This window comes from Neoarius graeffei, chromosome 19 (genome assembly GCF_027579695.1).
Source record: "Neoarius graeffei isolate fNeoGra1 chromosome 19, fNeoGra1.pri, whole genome shotgun sequence".
Taxonomy (NCBI): Eukaryota; Metazoa; Chordata; class Actinopteri; order Siluriformes; family Ariidae; genus Neoarius; species Neoarius graeffei.
In genome coordinates, this window is record NC_083587.1 from 64,743,542 (window position 1) to 64,763,475 (window position 19,934).

Genomic DNA, 19,934 nt, shown 5'->3' on the forward strand with positions numbered 1-19,934 from the left:
GATTATACGTTTCTTTCTTCAGGCTTTTAAATCCATGAACAAACTCTTGTCCCTCTGCAAACAACATTACTGTATTAAATCGAATAAAGTCTCAAGACCCCGACTGTGTGTTTTGTTTTGCAGCGACGTACATCAAGACTTCAGAGGACATGGGTTTATATGACGGTAAGATAATAATAGAACAAAATTGTACACCTGAAGTTTTCCACATTTTATAATCATATCTGATCTTTAACTTTGCCCTTTGCACATTTACTTCTCGCTACAGTGCAGGTGAGCGTGGCGGACCAGAGACTGCGGGTGTTTGACTCCGCCCAGCGGCGGTGGAGACACGTCTGCTCGTCCAGTGCCAATCAGCTGCTCGCCGCCATCAGCTGTGAAGAGATGGGCTTCATCAGGTAACCAGTGGAGAAAATTGTTACTGAAGCAAATAGAGAAAAAGAACAATGTTGGAGAAAATGGACAAAAAATAAACTCACTTGGGTTTTTTGTTTGTTTGTTTTGTTGTTTTTGCACATTCCTTTCACAGGGCAATAAATTTCTCGGTCACGTGCGCTCCCGACAGCGGCAGCAGCAACCACGAGTACTTCTGCGTCAAAGAGAGCGAGTTAACCTACGGCAAGAAGATCGGCACGGTGCTGTATCCGTGGTGAGGCTGCACCCGGGCTGGGTGACATGACGATCATATCAATACCTTGATAAATTACATCGCAATACAATTTTATTCATTATCACACATGTTGTTAATCATTTTATTTGATATTTTCAGACTTTTCAGCTTTTTCTTCTTCTTCTTCTTCGGTCTTTTAAATTTTTTAGATGTTAAAGAAAGTATCTTTAAACTATATTTCGAAATATTTTTCTTAAATGCTGTGCTGTTGTGCTGGAACGTTCTCAATAAACCTGAATTAACTCGATGTTTGATTGATTTGTCCTGAGCTTAAAAAACTGTACAAAAAACAAACAATAAGCATTTTTTTAGATACTAAATTAAACTTTCATTGAAAGCTCGTTCATTTTTCAGTTTTATATATATATATATATATATTTTTTTTTTAATGAAATTTGACAGTTTCTTGGCAAACCTCATTATCATGAAACACACTGTATGTGATATCACGATTGCTGGAAAAGATTTATCTGATATCATTGCCCATTTCTACACGAGACTGTTTATAAAAAAAAAGATCATAATCGAATCCCTTCTTCTGAATGAATGAATCACTGAGTAAAAGATTCTGATCATTTTAATGCACTGAACTGAAACGATTCGAATCGCTTCAAAGAATCGTTTTGTAACACTGACCTGTCTGTCTTTCAGTAAATGTGAAAAAGGGCAGATTGTTCAAGTGCTTTGTCAAGGTAAGATCGAATTCCGGACACTACAGTGTGTATGGCATTGTGTTATATCTTGGATATAAAAATGGACACTCATGAGAGTGGTGTAAACGAATTTCTCAGTGTTTTGTCGTGTCGGGGTGCAGATTGTGGGCGGCGGATGCTTCCCGAGGAGCGGATTGTCGGAGGTGTGGATGCGCGACAGGGCTCGTGGCCGTGGCAGGTCAGTCTGCAGTACGACGGCGTTCACCAGTGTGGAGGATCCATCATCTCAGACCGCTGGATCATCAGTGCTGCACACTGCTTCCCTGAGTGAGCCATGCCCACTAATATCATGGATGCAATAAGGAATAAACCACGTTATTCTATCTACATTCACTGGATATGAGCAATCGTGCCCTCTGATTGGCTACTCTACTACTAGGATATCAGCTATCTCCTATACCATGAGTAGAGAAAAACAAAATGGTGGAGTGTATTACTGAACCAACCGAGGACGAAATAAAAACTCTACTCGAAAACAAAACCCAAAAAATATTTAAAAAACAACAAATTATGGAATAAAAGTATTTGATGGTAAGAATGTTTATTTGTTTATCTATTTAATTTTTCAAGAATTATTATTTTATTAACACATTTTTCACAAATTGCTCCTGTCATTTTCGCCGGTTTCTTTACATTCTAAGCAGAAATTATTTTGTCTGACATTTTGTGTAAAGTTTTTATTTATCAAATTTGCAAAAAAAATAAAAATGCTCCATTTCTCAAAATCCAGTGAATGTGGATAGAATAAAACAGTTATTCCACTCAATCTTGTCGTACACGGATTATAGACAACTCAGTGCTACGTGCCTCATCGGCTATTCGTCGATTTCGTGGAATAATTGTTTTATATGTTGTGCTGTTCGAGTAAAATAATCACCGACATGCTGGTGTGATGAAACAGAGTGACTCTTACTGCTTTGAAGTTGATTATTTGAAAGTAAAATAAACGTGTTTGGGGTTTATCTGGTCACTTTTTGTGACCCACACTGACACTTTACGTTTGTGTGTAATCAGGAGATATCGTCACGTGTCGAGGTGGAGGGTTCTGATGGGCTCCATCTACAACACGCCCATCCATAAGAACGTGGTGATCGCGGAGGTGAAGACGGTGGTTTATCACAGCAGTTACCTGCCCTTCGTCGACGCCAACATCGATGATAACAGCCGCGATATCGCCGTGCTGTCTCTCACAAAGCCTCTACAGTTCACTGGTGAGTCGCGAACCTGAGTCAGAAAATGCTACACACATCTGTACTGCATCACAAGGATGAGATTCCATCCGTCTATCCATCCATTCATCCGTCCATCCATCCATTCATCCATTAGCTACAACACTTATTCATCAGGGTCATGGGGGAAACTGGAGCCAATCACGTCTGACTTCAGGTGAGAGGCGGGGTTCACCATGGACAGGTCGCTAATCTATCGCAGAGCTATGCAAAGACGAACAACTAATGATTCACGCTCACATTTACACGTATGGACAGTTTAGAGCAGCAGGTTGATCTAATTCACATGTCTTTGGACTGTGGGAGGAAACCGGAGCACCCGGAGTAAACTCACTCAGAATCAAACTGGAATCGGGTGAGAACTGAGAGAGGAGATAAAATTCTAGTGAGAGGACTGGAAAATTCGTTAGTTTGACCTAATTACCAACTTGTTGCCAAAAAATTTGACAAAACAACGGATTTCAGTTCTGATTGTTTTATTTGAAAGAAATAGTCCTTCTGCACAAACCTTGGTCATTGTATTGTCAAATTTTTTGCGATTGAACTGCTAATTAGGTCACTGTGGCAGCGGGGGCGTGGTCAAGCGCCGGTCTGTGACAGGAGGGCGGAGTCAGGGAAGGTAAGTGGCAGAATCACTACACCTGATGTCAATTAACCTGTGTTTGTGTGTGTCTTCCCAGTGACCGCGCCCTACTTAAGGAGGGAGAGCGAAAGCAGAGGAGCTCATCCCCGAACCAGACGCCGGTTGTGTGTGTGTGTCGGTTTAGTCTAAGAGTTGTTCACTGAAAAGTGTGGCAATAAAAATCCTGTTGCCGAACCTGATGTCTGTCCTGCCGTCCTCTGTGCTCCACCCACCCATACAAACTGTTACAGTGGTGCCGAAACCCGGGATCTGGAGCGCAGCAGCTGAACAGCCCCATGGAGTCCTCCCCGTTCGCCGAACTGGTCCACGCCCTCGCCATGGCCCAGCAAAGCCAGCACCAGGCGCTAGTCACCCTCCAAAAGGAGCAGGAACAGCGGTTCGAGGCCCTGGTGCTGGCCCAGCAAGAAGATCGTCAGGCGTTCCAGCACATCCTCGCGTCGGCGGGGTCCACCAGCGCTCCCACCGCGGGCCCGTCCCCCCTCACCCTAACCAAGATGGCCCCGCAGGACGACCCTGAGGCATTCATCACGCTCTTCGAGCAAGTCACGGAGACCTCGGGGTGGCCGATGGAGCAGCGCGCGGCGCGCCTTATCCCCGTGCTAACGGGAGAGGCACAGCTGGCCGCACTACAGCTCCCTGCCGACCGCCAGCTGGCCTACGCAGACCTCCGCCGGGCCGTCCTCCAGCGTGTGGGGCGCACTCCTGAGCAGCAGTGTCAGCGCTTCCGCGCTTTGCGCTTGGAGGAAGTCGGCTGGCCGTTTGCGTTTGGCCAGCAACTCCGGGACGCCTGCTGGTGGTGGTTGAGGGAGGGCCGACAACCGCGACGCCGAGGGGATCATCGACCAGGTGGTACTGGAGCAATTCGTCGCACGCTTGCCAGCAGGAACCGCGGAGTGGGTCCAGTGCCACCGCCCGGCATCGCTGGATCAGGCAATCGAGCTGGCGGAGGACCATATGGCGTCTGTCCTGGCGGCAGGACAGCAGACAGCCTCTTCTCTCCTCTCCTCTTCTCTCTCTGTCTCTCCCTCTCCTCCTGTGTCTTGCCCTCGCCCCATTCCCCCACCGCGGAGGCGGGGGTCGGCGCCACCGGTGCCGGCCCACCGCACCCACGGTGCCCTCCTGTTTCTCCCTTCTGTGTCTGTCTCTCCCCCCCCTCAGGTGAGTGAGCCCCAGAACACCGGTGCAGAGAGGAAGCCCGGGCTGGTTTGCTGGCGCTACGGAGAGCCGGGCCACCTCCAACAACAGTGCACGGTAATGGAGGTGGGCGCGGTGGTTCGGATCCCCGACGCGCCAGGAGCCGCCCTTGATCGGGCCGGAGCGTATCGCATACCGGTGAGTATACAAGGGGATACATATCAGGCATTGGTGGATTCTGGTTGTAATCAGACCTCAATTCACCAAAGCCTGGTGCAAAACGAGGCATTGGGGGGAGCACAGGGGGTGAAGGTGTTGTGTGTTCATGGGGACGTTCACAGCTACCCTTTGGTGTCGGTCCACATTTTTTTCCGAGGGGAAAAATTTATAGTGAAGGCGGTGGTTAATCCTCGCCTTACCCACTCTATAATTTTGGGGACTGATTGCCCAGGATTTTGGGATTTAATGACACACTTAGTGAAGAGTGGGTCCTGCCATTCAATAGGGGGAGGTCCCGGTGTCGCTTTGGCGGGAGCAGCTGTCGCAGAGCCGTCTACGTCATCTCCGCGTCAGAGTGAGGAGCCGCCAGCCCCTCCTCTCTCTGTTGGGGAATCCCTCGCTGATTTCCCATTAGAGCAGTCGCGAGACGAATCTCTGCGGCATGCATTTGACCAAGTGAGAGTAATCGATGGTCAAACGCTCCAGCCGAACGCCACCCCGTCCTCCCCCACTTCACGATTTTGAAGGATAGATTATACCGAGTGACGCAAAACACTCAAACTAAAGAGCGAGTCACGCAGCTTTTAATTCCGAAGAGCCGCCGGGAATTGGTATTCCAGGCGGCTCACTTTAATCCCATGGCTGGACACCTAGGGCAGGATAAGACACTAGCCCGAATAATGGCCCGATTCTATTGGCCGGGGATTCGCGGCGATGTCCGTAGGTGGTGTACGGCGTGCCGCGAATGCCAGTTAGTAAATCCTGCGGCCATTCCAAACGCGCCTTTGCGCCCTCTACCGTTAATCGAGACCCCGTTCGAAAGAATTGGGATGGATCTCGTCGGGCCATTAGATCGGTCAACACGAGGGTACCGCTTTATATTAGTTCTCGTGGACTATGCAGCGCGATACCCAGAAGCCGTGCCTCTTCGCAATATCTCAGCATGCAGTATTGTGGAGGCACTCTTCCGCGTCATCTCCTGACTTGGAATCCCGAAAGAGATTCTGACTGATCAAGGCACCTCGTTTATGTCACGAACACTGAACGAACTGTATGGGTTATTAGGTATTAAGCCGATCCGCACCAGCGTGTATCACCCACAAACGGACAGTTTAGTTGAACGGTTTAATCGCACCCTCAAGAACATAATTTAAAAATTTGTAAGTGAGGACGCACGTAACTGGGATAAATGGCTCGAACCCTTGTTATTTGCAGTGCGAGAGGTCCCCCAAGCTTCCACGGGGTTCTCCCCGTTTGAATTATTATATGGGCGTAAGCCACGTGGCATTCTAGATGTGCTGCGAGAAAATTGGGAGGAGGGACCTTCACCCAGTAAAAACGAAATTCAATACATTATTGACCTGCGCGCAAAACTCCACACCCTCACGCACCTAACCCAGGAGAATTTGCGGCAGGCCCAAGAACGGCAAGCCCGCCTGTACGACAAGGGTACGCGCCTTAGAGAGTTCACACCGGGAGATAAAGTACTCGTACTGTTGCCCACATCGAGCTCTAAATTAGTCGCCAAGTGGCAAGGACCCTTTGGGGTCACACGGCGAGTCGGGGACGTCGACTACGAGGTGAGGCGAACGGACAGGGGTGGGGCGCTACAGATTTACCACCTCAACCTACTCAAACTCTGGAACGAGGAGGTCCCCGTAGCATTGGTGTCGGTGGTTCCGGAGAAGGCGGAGCTGGGGCCGGAGGTTCAAAAAGGCGCATTGACATCGGATACCTCTCCGGTCCCCTGTGGAGACCACCTCTCCCCGACCCAACTCGCGGAGGTTGCCCAGTTGCAGACCGAGTTTTCGGACGTGTTCTCGCCCCTGCCCGGCCGCACCAACCTCATAGAGCACCACATTGAGACGCCCCCGGGGGTGGTAGTGCGTAGCCGCCCTTACAGGCTACCCGAACACAAAAAAAAGGTGGTTCGGGAGGAACTCGAGGCCATGCTCGAAATGGGCATCGTCGAGGAGTCCCACAGTGACTGGAGCAGCCCGGTGGTCTTGGTACCCAAGGCCGACGGGTCGGTCCGGTTCTGTGTGGACTATAGAAAAGTCAACACGGTGTCTAAATTCGACGCGTACCCAATGCCTCGTATTGATGAGTTGCTCGATTGACTTTTTTATTCGACACTGGACTTAACGAAGGGATATTGGCAGATCCCCTTGACTCCACTATCCCGAGAAAAAACGGCCTTTTCCACACCGTTTGGTTTACACCAATTTGTCACACTTCCGTTTGGGCTGTTTGGGGCACCCGCTACGTTTCAGTGGCTGATGGACAGGGTCCTCCGCCCCCACGCCACCTATGCGGCCGCCTACCTCGACGACATTATCGTCTATAGTAATGACTGGCCGAGGCATCTCGAACATCTGAGCGCCGTCCTTAGGTCGCTGAGGCGAGCGGGTCTCACAGACAACCCGAAGAAGTGTGCGACTGGGTGGGTGGAAGTACGGTATCTGGGCTTCCACTTGGGCAACGGGCAGGTGCGTCCCCAAATTAACAAGACCGCAGCAATTGCGGCCTGCCTGAGGCCCAAGACCAAAAAGGGGGTGAGACAGTTCCTGGGGCTGGCTGGCTATTATCGTAGATACCTAATTATTCGGACGTCATCAGCCCGCTGACTGATCTCACTAAAAAGGGGGCACCAGATCCGGTCCAGTGGACGGAGTAATGCCAGCAGGCTTTTTCTGAGGTAAAGGCCGCACTGTGTGGGGGGCCACTGTTACACTCCCCTGACTTTTCTCTCCCCTTTATGTTACAGATGGATGTGTCAGACAGAGGGCTGGGGGCTGTTTTGTCCCAGGAGGTGGAGGGGGAGGACCGCCCAGTCTTATACATCAGTAGGAAGCTGTCGGTGCGGGAGGGGCGCTACAGCACTATCGAAAAAGAGTGCCTGGCAATCAAGTGGGCGGTCCTCGCCCTCCATTACTACCTGCTGGGACGCCCTTTCACCCTCTGTTCGGACCACGCGCCCCTCCAGTGGCTCCACCGCATGAAGGATGCCAACGCGCGGATCACCCGTTGGTATCTGGCGCTCCAACCCTTTAGTTTCAAGGTGGTCCACAGGCCGGGGCGCAGATGGTCGTGGTGGACTTCCTCTCCCGTCAAGGGGGGGGGTTGGCTGCAGGCCGGACAGCCGCCCGGCCTGAGTCGGGCGGTGGGGGTATGTGGCAGCGGGGGCGTGGTCAAGCGCTGGTCTGTGACAGGAGGGCAGAGTCAGGGAAGGTAAGTGGCAGAATCACTACACCTGATGTCAATTAACCTGTGTTTGTGTGTGTCTTCCCAGTGACCGCGCCCTACTTAAGGAGGGAGAGCGAAAGCAGAGGAGCTCATCCCTGAACCAGACGCCGGTTGTGTGTGTGTGTCGGTTTAGTCTAAGAGTTGTTCACTGAAAAGTGTGGCAATAAAAACCCTGTTGCCGAACCTGATCTCTGTCCTGCCGTCCTCTGTGCTCCACCCACCCATACAAACTGTTACAGTCACCTTAACGATTAACTTCTCATTAGAATTAGCTCATCTGGTCATAAGGCCAATGATCTGTTGCCATGGCATTGAGTCCGTCGTCCACAATTCAGTTAAATCGTATCTCCTCCATCAGTTCTTCACAAATTTCCATTCCAATTGTTTTGTTTGAAAGAACTCGTCACTCTGCACAAAACTTGGTCCTTGTTTTGTCAGATTTTTTGCTAACGAGTTACTAATTATACCAAATTAATTAACGAATTTTCCAGGCCTCTCACTAGAATGGTATCTCCTCTCTCATTTCTCACGCGATTCCAGTTCTGGTTGATGTTTTGGGTCAAGCTTTCCTTGAGGAACAAAACTTGGTCGTTTGTTTGTTGATTTTCCTGTTGTAAACAATTTGTTTACAGCTTTGTTTATTTTCAGTTGAATCGTATCTCCTCCCTCCTTCAGCTCTCAATGGATTTCAGTTCTGATTGTTTTCTTTGAAAGAACTCGACCTTCTGCACAACACTCGGTTGTTGTATTGTCTTTTTTTGTGAACAAATTAGTCATTTGGTCACGTAACACATTTTCTTCTGACTAGAATTGTATCTCGTCTCTTATTTATCATGTGATTTCAGTTCTGATCGATGTTTTGGGTCGATCTTCCCTCGGGGAACAAAATGTAGTCCTTTGTTGATGTTCCTGTTGTAAACAGTTTGTCGTGGAGGTTGGTCCTCTCTCTCTCTCACATAGTCACATTTCAGTTCTGTTGGATGTTTAGGTCGTCATGGTTGTTTGGTTCTGATGGCAGGACAGATGAGCTCCTCTGTCCTTGACGTTCTGGTTCTTTAATAAATAAAAAATGATTAAAATGATGTTATGTTCTTTTGTGTTTGAGGAATAAATCTCTTCAGGATGTGCTGTTTGAGGAAAATGATCAACTTCAGTGTAGTAACAGTGACTCCTGTTCATCACCGCACCCCGTCGTCTATTATTTTCCTCTAACAGCACAACGCTGAGTGTTTAACCCTTTGATGCAAAACATATGCACACCCCTTCTAATGCACAACATGGGTCAAAAATGACCCGCATTCATTTTCCAGGTTATTTCATGCTGACTGAGTTTTTCTTTGCTCTATCTTTTGAAATCAGTTTATTTTATGATTGAATATTCCAAGTATTCTTTAAATATCTTGTTTTTAATTACCACAAATCATTAATTTTTTCTTTCCTACTTTATGAACAAAAATACTTTTTATATTACTACACACGGGTCATCCAAGTGTGATTTAAAATTAAATGTCTTAATACTATAATAATAATTTGTTTCAAGTAATTACTTTAGCAGTGAAAGGGGCCAGTTATTTATTTATTAACTATGTAGTTAGCTAAGCCAACTACAATAAAATTAGCTAACTAAAGTAGAATATGTCGACAGCTCGGTAGCTAATAGTAATTACTTGTAACTTTCTGACAAGTAATCTACTCACTCTCAAGGGAACCTAAACATCATCAGTTTTTTTTCTAAGGTAATGTTAGAACAATTGAAAAACATTACTTCCATGTATGAGATGGGCAAAGGGCGCTGTGTGTGCTGAGCTGTGAAATGTCTGACACAAGCACAATTCACAGTTCCCACCAAACGCTGGAGTAAATGCATGCGGGTCGGTTCTGACCCATGTGTGTAAACTTGATGTAGAATTACAAAAGCTGTGCTTGTTCATAACTTAAGAAAGGAAAAATAAAAATGATGATTTGTGCTAAACAAAAACAAGATATTTACTGCATATTTGGAAAAGTAAATGACAAAATGAATTTATTTCAAAAGTATATCATAGAAACACTCAGCCATACATGAAATAACCTGGAAAATGAATGCAGGTCGTTTTTGACCCATGTTGTGCATTAGAAGGGTAGTGACACAAAAAGGGTTTTTATTCAAAAAGTAAGAAAGGAAAAATAAAATAAGGATGTATGATGATCAAAAACAAGTTAATTGAGGAATACCTTGAATACTGAATGATGGAATTAATTTATTGCAAAGATATAGAAGATAAAAACTCAGCCGGGTCACTTTTGACCCATGTTTTGCATCAAAGGGTTAAAAATGGAAATTTTCTGTGCAGATCACATACATGGGTAATTTAGCTATAAATCAAATGACCATGACGAGGAAAGATGGCGCTTTTTTTTTCTCCAGAAATGTTTGAGAAAATTAAAACAAAACTTTCAGTCCTTTGTGTGATTTGTGCCAAGTACTGTGTTTAAAGTGCTTTATATTTGGTTTCGCAGTGATCAGAAGGCTGAGTTTGACTCTGAGGAAACGCTGCAGTGTCGTAGGCTGTAGATCCTCCCTCCGGTTTCAGGTTGCCAGGAAGTGCAGAGAACAAAGCCACTCTGTTTTCTGCAGATCTCAGGCCTGAACAAAAGACAATACTATCAGAAAAGTCTGGAATCACAGAGCAGGAATTTGTAAAATGTTCATTTTAGGTGCAACAACGAAGCAGTTTCACGCTCTCATTCAAATACTCAGGACTAATATATATATATATATATATATATATATATATATATATATATATATATATCATGGAATTGTGGCGCGCCTGCTCACTGCTGGGTGTTTATTAGATCTCAGTCGTGCACCAGATGTGAGTTCGCAGCTCCTGAAAACTGAAACTGTGTAAAATATCAGAAAACTGATTGGCGAGAGCTACAAAGGGAATATCAGTGAACACCTTGGTTTTATCGGTCATCTGGGTTTATCGGTGAATCTGTCTGAAGCCGTTTAACAAGAGACGCTGTGACTGCAGACGTTTGTTCCACCTGAACCTCAGATTTCACGAATGAGCTCCTGCACAAAGACGTCAACCTAATTAGCACAGTCGAGTGAAATCGCAGCTCCTCGGTGAGCTCCCGTCTCACACGAACATCTTTTTTACACAAAATTGGACACTTTTCTGATCTCCAAATTTGTGTACAAGGTTATGTTGTAGGTGTATTTCACAGAAATGTTTACGAAACGTGTTTAGTCCTCGCTAGTATCAGCTAACAAACGAACCTGGCTTTTCTCCTGAGAGTTGATTTTATTCTTATCAGAAATAAAGACTGGCTTAACTCTGCTTTACTTTCTCAGGGCTTTTTTTTTGTAAACCTTTTATGATAATTTTAAAATCATATCCAAATATTACAATATTATATAAATTATTATTTTTAATTCACACAGTAATTATTTATGAATTGCTCAATTTATTTAGTTAACTACATATGATTCAACCTTAAAGCTAGACTTAGCGGCACGGTGGTGTAGTGGTTAGCGCTGTCGCCTCACAGCAAGAAGGTCCTGGGTTTGAGCCCCGTGGCCGGCGAGGGCCTTTCTGTGTGGAGTTTGCATGTTCTCCCCGTGTCCGTGTGGGTTTCCTCCGGGTGCTCCGGTTTCCCCCACAGTCCAAAGACATGCAGGTTAGGTTAACTGGTGACTCTAAATTGAGCGTAGGTGTGAATGTGAGTGTGAATGGTTGTCTGTGTCTATGTGTCGGACCTGTGATGACCTGGCGACTTGTCCAGGGTGTACCCCGCCTTTCGCCCATAGTCAGCTGGGATAGGCTGCAGCTCGCCTGCGTCCCTGTAGAAGGATAAAGCGGCTAGAGATAATGAGATGAGATCGTCAAAAGAATTTTCCCCGATACCTGATTTATTTTTGTTTAGTGGACTGAAAGCTACTGAATTCGAATCACAGACTTCCAATTTTATTAGTCTCATCTCTCATTATCTGTAGCCACTTTATCCTGTTCTACAGGGTCGCAGGCGAGCTGGAGCCTATCCCAGCTGACTACGGGTGAAAGGCGGGGTTCACCCTGGACAAGTCGCCAGGTCATCACAGGGCTGACACATAGACACAGACAACCATTCACACTCACATTCACACCTACGCTCAATTTAGAGTCACCAGTTAACCTAACCTGCATGTCTTTGGACTGTGGGGGAAACCGGAGCACCCGGAGGAAACCCACGCGGACACGGGGAGAACATGCAAACTCCGCACAGAAAGGCCCTCGCCGGCCACGGGGCTCAAACCCGGACCTTCTTGCTGTGAGGCGACAGCGCTAACCACTACACCACCGTGCCGCCCCAATTTTATTAGTTTTTATTTTTTTTATTTATTTATTAATAGAACAATTAATGTATTTAAGGCCACGTAGCCCTAAATTCTCTGCTATTTTTTCCTGCTTCACCATGACCCAATTCAGGATACTACATTATGCATCCCGTGGTGAGCTTTCCCCGTTCATGCAAGGCATTGTGGGATACAAATTTGAAACAGGAGAGAAAAATGGAGGACGTGAGTGTGCGAATGAAATGTGAAAGAACGACTACAGTAACGGAAAGAAAGCGAGAAGAAAAGATATGTTCTATACGAAGGAAAGGAAACGCAGGACCAAACTAATAAATATGGGCGCTCAGCGAGCACCTCGGTGTGATCAGCTGTTCGTTTAGCGACAGAATGATGGAACTGTCAGTGCACGCTCAAAGGGAAACCTGTAGATGGCAGTAATGCAACACTGTGGATGCCAGCTGCTGTAAAACCCAAAAGAAGAAGAAGAAGGTAAACCTGCGCATGCGCACACGGACTTCCTCTGTCTGCTTGACTGCGCCAAGCGAGCGATTTCATGCACATTATTTGCTTTAATCCCCTCAAATTAAATAACTTCCCAGCCACAGAATGGCCTGATATTTTGTGAGATATTACAGAAATAAACAGATATCACAATCACCACATTTCAGACGGAACTACATTTCACCGATTTTATGAAATCGAATTTCACTCCAGATCTTCGTACACTTCTTCTTTTCTCTCCTGCTTGCTGTAGATTACATCCAGCCCGTGTGTTTGCCCACCTATGGTCAGCGGCTGGTGGATGGTCAGATTGGCACTGTGACAGGCTGGGGAAACGTCGAGTATTACGGTAAGTCATCCTTTACACACACACATACACATAGTGAAGCACCAAACCATAGCATGTAGAAACATTCCTTGCATTAGAACTGCGATAAGGAATGTCTGGGTGCATCCATAAAATGTTCAGGTACATTTAAAAGAAGTTTAGTTCACTTTTTAAAGAAAAATTTCATCATGTCTTGATTTCTGTTTACGTATTTTCTTGCCCAGAAATTTGCCCCACCCCCAGACCGAACAGTATTGCTTTGCTATTTTGTCATTTGTTTGTTTGTTTGTTTGTTTCTTAAAAGCCAGTCCACAAGTGTTTTTATCAGTTCAGGGAAATAACAAAAGATTAAATGTAGCATTTATAGTTTGATCCACAGGTCACTTTAGAGATCGTAAAAATTACACACCGCTGCTTTAAGTTGCTACGGGAAATAAAAGTCTATATTTGCATATGGGGTGTGTCACTCAAAATGAGTCCCGTAGGTCAAAAAATGAAAAGTTGTTTGATTGGATATTCTAAATTAAATTAAAATAAAACATTTGTTAAATTATTCACAGCCAGTCCAGAGAAATTAGCGGGAATGTTTCACGTGTCATTGTCACGTATTCCGCTGGACTCATTTTGTGCTGACACGCCCTATATTAACTGTCATATGACGCGGTACGCGGTGGTCCGGATCACCGTATTTTCCATACAAAACGAGGGCATTAATTAATTATTTTTCCTGGATTGTGGTCCGGTTCACCGTATGCTGTATTATATTACGATATAAATAAAAACTTACCAAAATCATACTGTGTTTGTCATTTAATACGAGTTTTTTTACAAAGTCGTACATCATTTGTTATTTTTTCTCAAACCGGAAGAGAAATGCATGCGTAAAACACACGCGCAATAAAAGATACCAGTTCTAACGCATGTAAAAAAGCGGGAGCTGCCACGAGGGAAGTGAAAAATAATTTATCTTTATGGATAGGCCTAAACCATGCAACATCACAGTAAGACTTTTTATTTGTCTTCTGAACTTGGTGGTCCGGACCACACCTGAAAACGGCGTGGTCCGGACCACAACGGTAGTCCGGACCACCGCGTACCGCGTCATATATATTTTTGCATCATTTGGGCTGTGAGTGAACCTCTTAGCAAGTTTTACGTATTCAGTTTCCAAAGCCATACGTGCCAGGACAGTGTTGTTTTATGTCATCATTAAAGATGCCCTTTGCAACGTGCAAAAGAGAATTTCTAAATCTGTAATAATTATATTATCTCAAAGATACCTTCAACACTGAAGAAAAGCTGCAATTTGCAATATTTCTGTGCAGGAGATCTGGCTAAATCTGTCATTTTAGCTTTCTATTGACATTTTTCTGGCCCAGAAATGAGCCCTGCTCCCAGATTTAATAGAGCTGCACTGACAAGTTTCTTAAGAGTCCATTCATAAGGCACATGTGGTTTTAACACAGGAGTTGAAAAGATTGTGAGGGGCACTTGCAGTTTGCCTCAGAGGCAATTTTATACACCTGTAAATATTACACACTGCTCCTTTAAGTTGTATGTAGACACTGTACCATAGTAATGCCAAAGATTTTACTCGTACAGTATTTGCTCACTGTGGCTCTGAGGTCTTTCTCATCACGTCTTCTCGGTGTGTTTTTATTTCTACTGATCTTCATGTCCTGAACAAAATATTATCCACTGTATTCTGTTACCTGATGCTCTTTTTTGTCGGGGGGTAGCTATCGCTCTGTCCGTCTGTCTGTTCGTCTGTAAACATTTTAGTTTCTGGAGCATAACTCAAAAACTATTAGAATTTTTTTTCGCGAAACCTCAGTTATGTTAAGTGACTAGAGGAGTTGTGCCTTTTGACATTTTGGGATTTCTGTGATTTTTATTTTTTCCGTATTTCTATGGCAACCGATTCAACTTCGGAAACTTTGGAGTGGGGTTTCATGTGGGGGCCGGGGGGATATGTCATCTCCTGATGCCCTTTTTATTGTTCCCTCGTCCTCAGGCACGCAGGCGACGATCCTCCAGGAGGCCCACATTCCCATAATCAACGACGCTGTCTGTAACGCTCCTGATTACTATGACAACCAGGTCACCACCACCATGTTCTGTGCTGGTTATGAGAAAGGAGGAACGGATTCATGTCAGGTAATAACCCAGAGCGCTCTCAGGACACAAGGTGGCGCCACTGTACCATCATTCCACATTAAGATACTGAGAGACAACATAGTGCTTTATAATCAGTCCTTGTTTATGCGTTTACTTCAGGGAGACAGCGGTGGTCCCTTCGTAGCAGCCGACTGTCTCTCTAAGACGAGTCGCTACAGGCTGCTGGGCGTGGTGAGCTGGGGGACGGGCTGCGCCATGGCCAAGAAACCCGGCGTCTACACACGAGTGACCCGCTTCCTGCCCTGGATATCCAGTGCCATGAGGGTGAACAGAAAATCCACCCCACACACACACACCTTTACCACTGTTTATTTATCACAGTAAAACTTCGAGTTGGGGGTCAGGTCATGCCAGCATTTCAGTATTCTGGGATGTTTATGCGATGTGAGATTCAAACATATCCCAGAGTGTTTTATTCTTCATATATATTAGTTATTCCACGAAATCGTGTCGTACATGAGCCGATAGATGACGAGGCACGTAGCACCGAGTTGTCTATAATCCATGTACAGCGAGATTGAGTGGAATAACTGTTTTATTCTATCCACATTCACTGGATTTTGAGAAATGGAGCATTTTTATTTTTTGCAAATTCTATAAATAAAAACTTTATACGAAACGTCTGACAAAATCATTTCCGCTTAGAATGTAAACAAACCAGCGACATGACGAGCAATTTGCGAAAAATGTGATAATAATAATAATAATTCTTGAAAAATAAAGATATGTTCTTACCACCAAACACTTTTATTCCATATTTTGTTGCCTTTTTTTTGTATTTTTGGGGTTTTCTTCTTCTTCTCCTTCTTTAGGGTTTTTTTTAAAGGTGTATTACCACCACCAACTGGTCTGGAGTGTGGAACAGGAGATATTGCGGGGGGGACGACTCTATTCTTTTAGCTATTTCTGTTTCTTTGAAATACTTGATGATGATTTTTGTGGCTTTGTTTTCGAGTCGAGTTTTTATTTCGTCCTCGGTTGGTTCAGCAACACGCTCCGCCATTTTGTTTTTCTCTACTCACGGTATATGAGCTGATATCCTAGTAGTAGATTAGCTAATCAGAGCCCATGATTGCTCATATCCAGTGAATGTGGATGGAATTATATATACAGTATGTGTGTGTATATATATATATATATATATATATATATATATATATAAAGTATAAAGCGCTGACACTGGTGACTCCTTCCATAAGTGTTCCATCACAGTAAACTTCACTATATCAATGATACACACATTTTTAAAATAAGTTTTAGCATCTGCTGTACACGTCCCTGTGAATGAGCTGTTACTATGGCAACGATAACGTATTAGAACGAGCTCATGAATATAAATCTGTGATTTGTTGCTGCACTACTGTCAGAGCTGCTGTTTCCGAATATCTCTTTATCACTGTCACATATTTCTGTCCTGTTGGCCTCATAGAGATCTTTTTTATATCCACTATGGATTTGCCAAAAAAAAAATGAGAGAGAGAGAGAATGCTGTCCTTCATTATGGGTGCGGCCCAAAATCGAGTCACAGAGCTCCATGCTCAGGGTCTCACACAGTTCTGATGTTTCCAGCTTTTGCTCTCAGCTCTACAGGCGAATCTCAGCACGACAGAGGAACAGTAGGAGACACTGTCCTCCTTTTTTTTTTCATTTGTTCCAGGAAATTTTCTGAACATGACTGAAACACAACACTCTGTCTCGTCACTGTGCAGCTTTTCATGCTCCTGTTTGAAAGTGTTTTATGACTGTCCATTAGGGAAAAAAAATCAGATTTATTGATTTATGTACACTCATTTCTATCAGATCCACTTAGTTCGTCTACATTTAACAAATTACAGCCCATCTGATTCTGCACTTCACAATGTATTGGCACCCCTCTACCCTGTTCATCAAAGAAAATGGATCAGATAATATTTGGGTGTGTTCATGTTTCCATTAACTCACCCCTAACTCTGAGCATAACTCCACCCACTGCATACATTTGAGAAATGTGAAAAAGGGGGCGTAAACTCCCCTGAGTGATGAGTCTCGATCAGCATGTACATATTTGAAAATGAGTGCAGTTTCACAGAGTCTGACTCAAGAGGCGGGGCTCGGGGAGGTGGGGGGTTTGTTGCCCACCTCTGATTAGAAGGTGTTAACGTTTTCTTTTTAGTAAAAATTTAACAACGTACAGAAATATCAAATCTTCGGCTCTACTTCAGCATCGGCCTCGCGAGGTTCAGTAACCAGTAGCTGGCGTTTTGAACCGTTTTCAATCCATACCATGCTGATTTTTATGAAAATGGTCACTTTGTCAGAATCAGAATCAAGTTTATTGCCAAGTACGTTCTGAACATACAAGGACTTTGCTTTGGTGATTGGTGCTTGAACAGTTAAAGTAGAAGGATTTAGCAAAGACAAAAACAAAAGTAGCTATATGCATAGAATAAAAACTAGAAGAATCTGAAATATACAAATTTGAAAGTTTTGTCAATATTAACACCAGCATTGAGGTGTTTCATAACAGTACAGTCATATCACTTAGTTTACAGCTCAAAAAAAAAAAATCACAACACACACATTTCATTCTGCAGTAAATACTTTAAAGGAGAACTGAAGTCATTTTTAAACTTGCTTTATTTCTTAATTAACGTGTCAATTAAGTTTTCAGTTTTAGTAACCTTATATCGTGGCTTGTATTGGCAATTAATTGCAATTAAATATTAGACTTATCGGCCTATTCGGTTTTTAGCCATGGTGAATTTAGTTCGTTTGGTCCACGGCAGGCGTCGCTTATCCGCGCGATCTTCACGAGACTTGTGCGAGACTTCGAAACGTGAAGTGTCAGCCAGGTGTCAGTGCCGACATTTTGAAAACTGTTTTCCAAACAAAATATTGCACAAAAACGAGTTTAAATGACGATTACTGCCTACTTTTTTCAAACTTTCCTGATCGCTATCAAAACAAAACAAACTTCCGGCTTGATTACATCAGCTTTCGAAAGAGGGCGCGCGCGTCTTTTGACAACGTTGGCAGATGTTGGTCAGTTTGATTTCCGCTGTACGTTTTACTTCCGTCCTATGATGTCTCGCACAGGTCTCAGCGAATCTCGTTTACAGCCATCGCTTTGACATATGGACTGATATATTACAGAGCATATTTCAAACACCCATAACTTGCTATAGCAGCGACAAAATAGCGATCAAAAATGCATTCCGATATCTAATAAAATGAGATAAATAGAATTTTGATAATAAAAAATTTGCCTTCAGTTCTTCTTTTAAGGATGGAGTACCAATACTTTTTTTTTTTTTAAACACAGCCATTAACAGATATGTGGAGCTCATAAACTGCAAAACTATTATATGTTGTTACTCAACTATGATATACACACACTATTTATCTATCTATTGTGTAATTGATGAACTTTATCTTTCATGAACATGATATACTGTTTAAATTTAATTATTTTAAATTGTTAAATAAAAAAATAAAATTGTATTTCTTTTTATTTTGGGATTTTCCTTAAAATATAATTCACTTAATCCACATTAGGAATTAATATATTTTTTTTTGTCCTGTTTATTGCAAAACAGTCCCCCCCCATCCCCCTCCCCTTCACCTTCCCAAGCACAACAAAAACTATCTGAGTTTTGCAAACTTTGCAAAGCATACAGGGAAATCAGGGACTATATATACACACACACGGAACACACTGACGTAAATCACAAAGCGCAGGTGCAAACGATGACGTAGGGGCGTGTGACAGGGGGCGGAGCCTGAGCAGGACTGCGGCAGACCTGCAGCATCACTCATGTGTTTATACAAATGATCTCCACTGAGTACGACATTTTGGTATTTTATAATCAAATATGACCGGAACACTGATCATCCAGTTTGGGAGATTTGACCTGCGGGAAATGATGACAAACTTTCTGCGTTGTTTATTATTATTATTATTATTATTATTATGTTCATCTGCTATGTTTGTGTGTTTCTGTGTGCTTAGACTTATGAAAATTCCCCCGGAGTCCATAAAATGGCTCGTGTGGCCACAGCGTAGGCCACCTGAGAATCGAACCTGTCGGAAAAGACCGAGATCAGGTCTGCGATGGACGTCACAAAGTCCCCAAGACCAAAACAGTCGATCAGAAAGAAGCCAAGTCTCCTGTTGCCTCGCCGTCACTCAGACTGACGCCTTTCAGTCAAATGTTAATTTTGACCAACTGATGTAAACAGCGGCTGTAATTCTGTAATTATGAAATGACACACTATAGAGGAGGGAACCACAGAAACAACTAATGCAGGGTTTAAAGGGTGCGTTTTATTCAAACTTCATACACTCACTGGACAAAAGGTACTGAGACGTATATTTGTAGAGGTGCTAGCATTGTGAAGAAAATAAACTTTCCCACAAAAAAAGAATCGCGAGTGTAGATCAGTAGGCGTAAATAATATGTCAAATTTAATTTCCGACAGTTTTTACAAAACATATGAGAACGCAATTAGAAATAAACTGCAGTGAAAAATATGAGCATCAGGAAAAAAATCAGTCTTCATACTTCTTTTAATTCATTTCAGTTTAACTCGTTTTTATATACGTGTTCAGTTGAACAACGTTGTCACAAAGCAGCTTGACAGAAATCCGACTCGCTGATCCAAACACAAAACACAAAGTATATTTAAAACAGAACATGATCAGAGACTACATTATGAAAGAATAGTTATAATAAATAAATAAATAAATTAATTAATTAATAAATAGCTATC

The 19,934-nt window shown here is 43.8% G+C and overlaps 1 protein-coding gene across 1 annotated transcript; it reads left to right on the top strand.

Moving 5' to 3' along the window:
- The first annotated feature begins 128 nt into the window (after positions 1-128).
- Positions 129-19,635, top strand: hpn (hepsin). The gene is made up of 10 exons (XM_060901005.1): positions 129-165; positions 269-398; positions 530-649; positions 1,322-1,362; positions 1,485-1,650; positions 2,398-2,594; positions 12,933-13,028; positions 15,022-15,164; positions 15,285-15,449; positions 19,174-19,635. Exons 1-10 carry the CDS (start codon positions 150-152, stop codon positions 19,225-19,227), a joined length of 1,128 nt encoding a protein of 375 aa, XP_060756988.1. The 5' UTR covers positions 129-149; the 3' UTR covers positions 19,228-19,635.
- Positions 19,636-19,934: the final 299 nt, after the last annotated feature.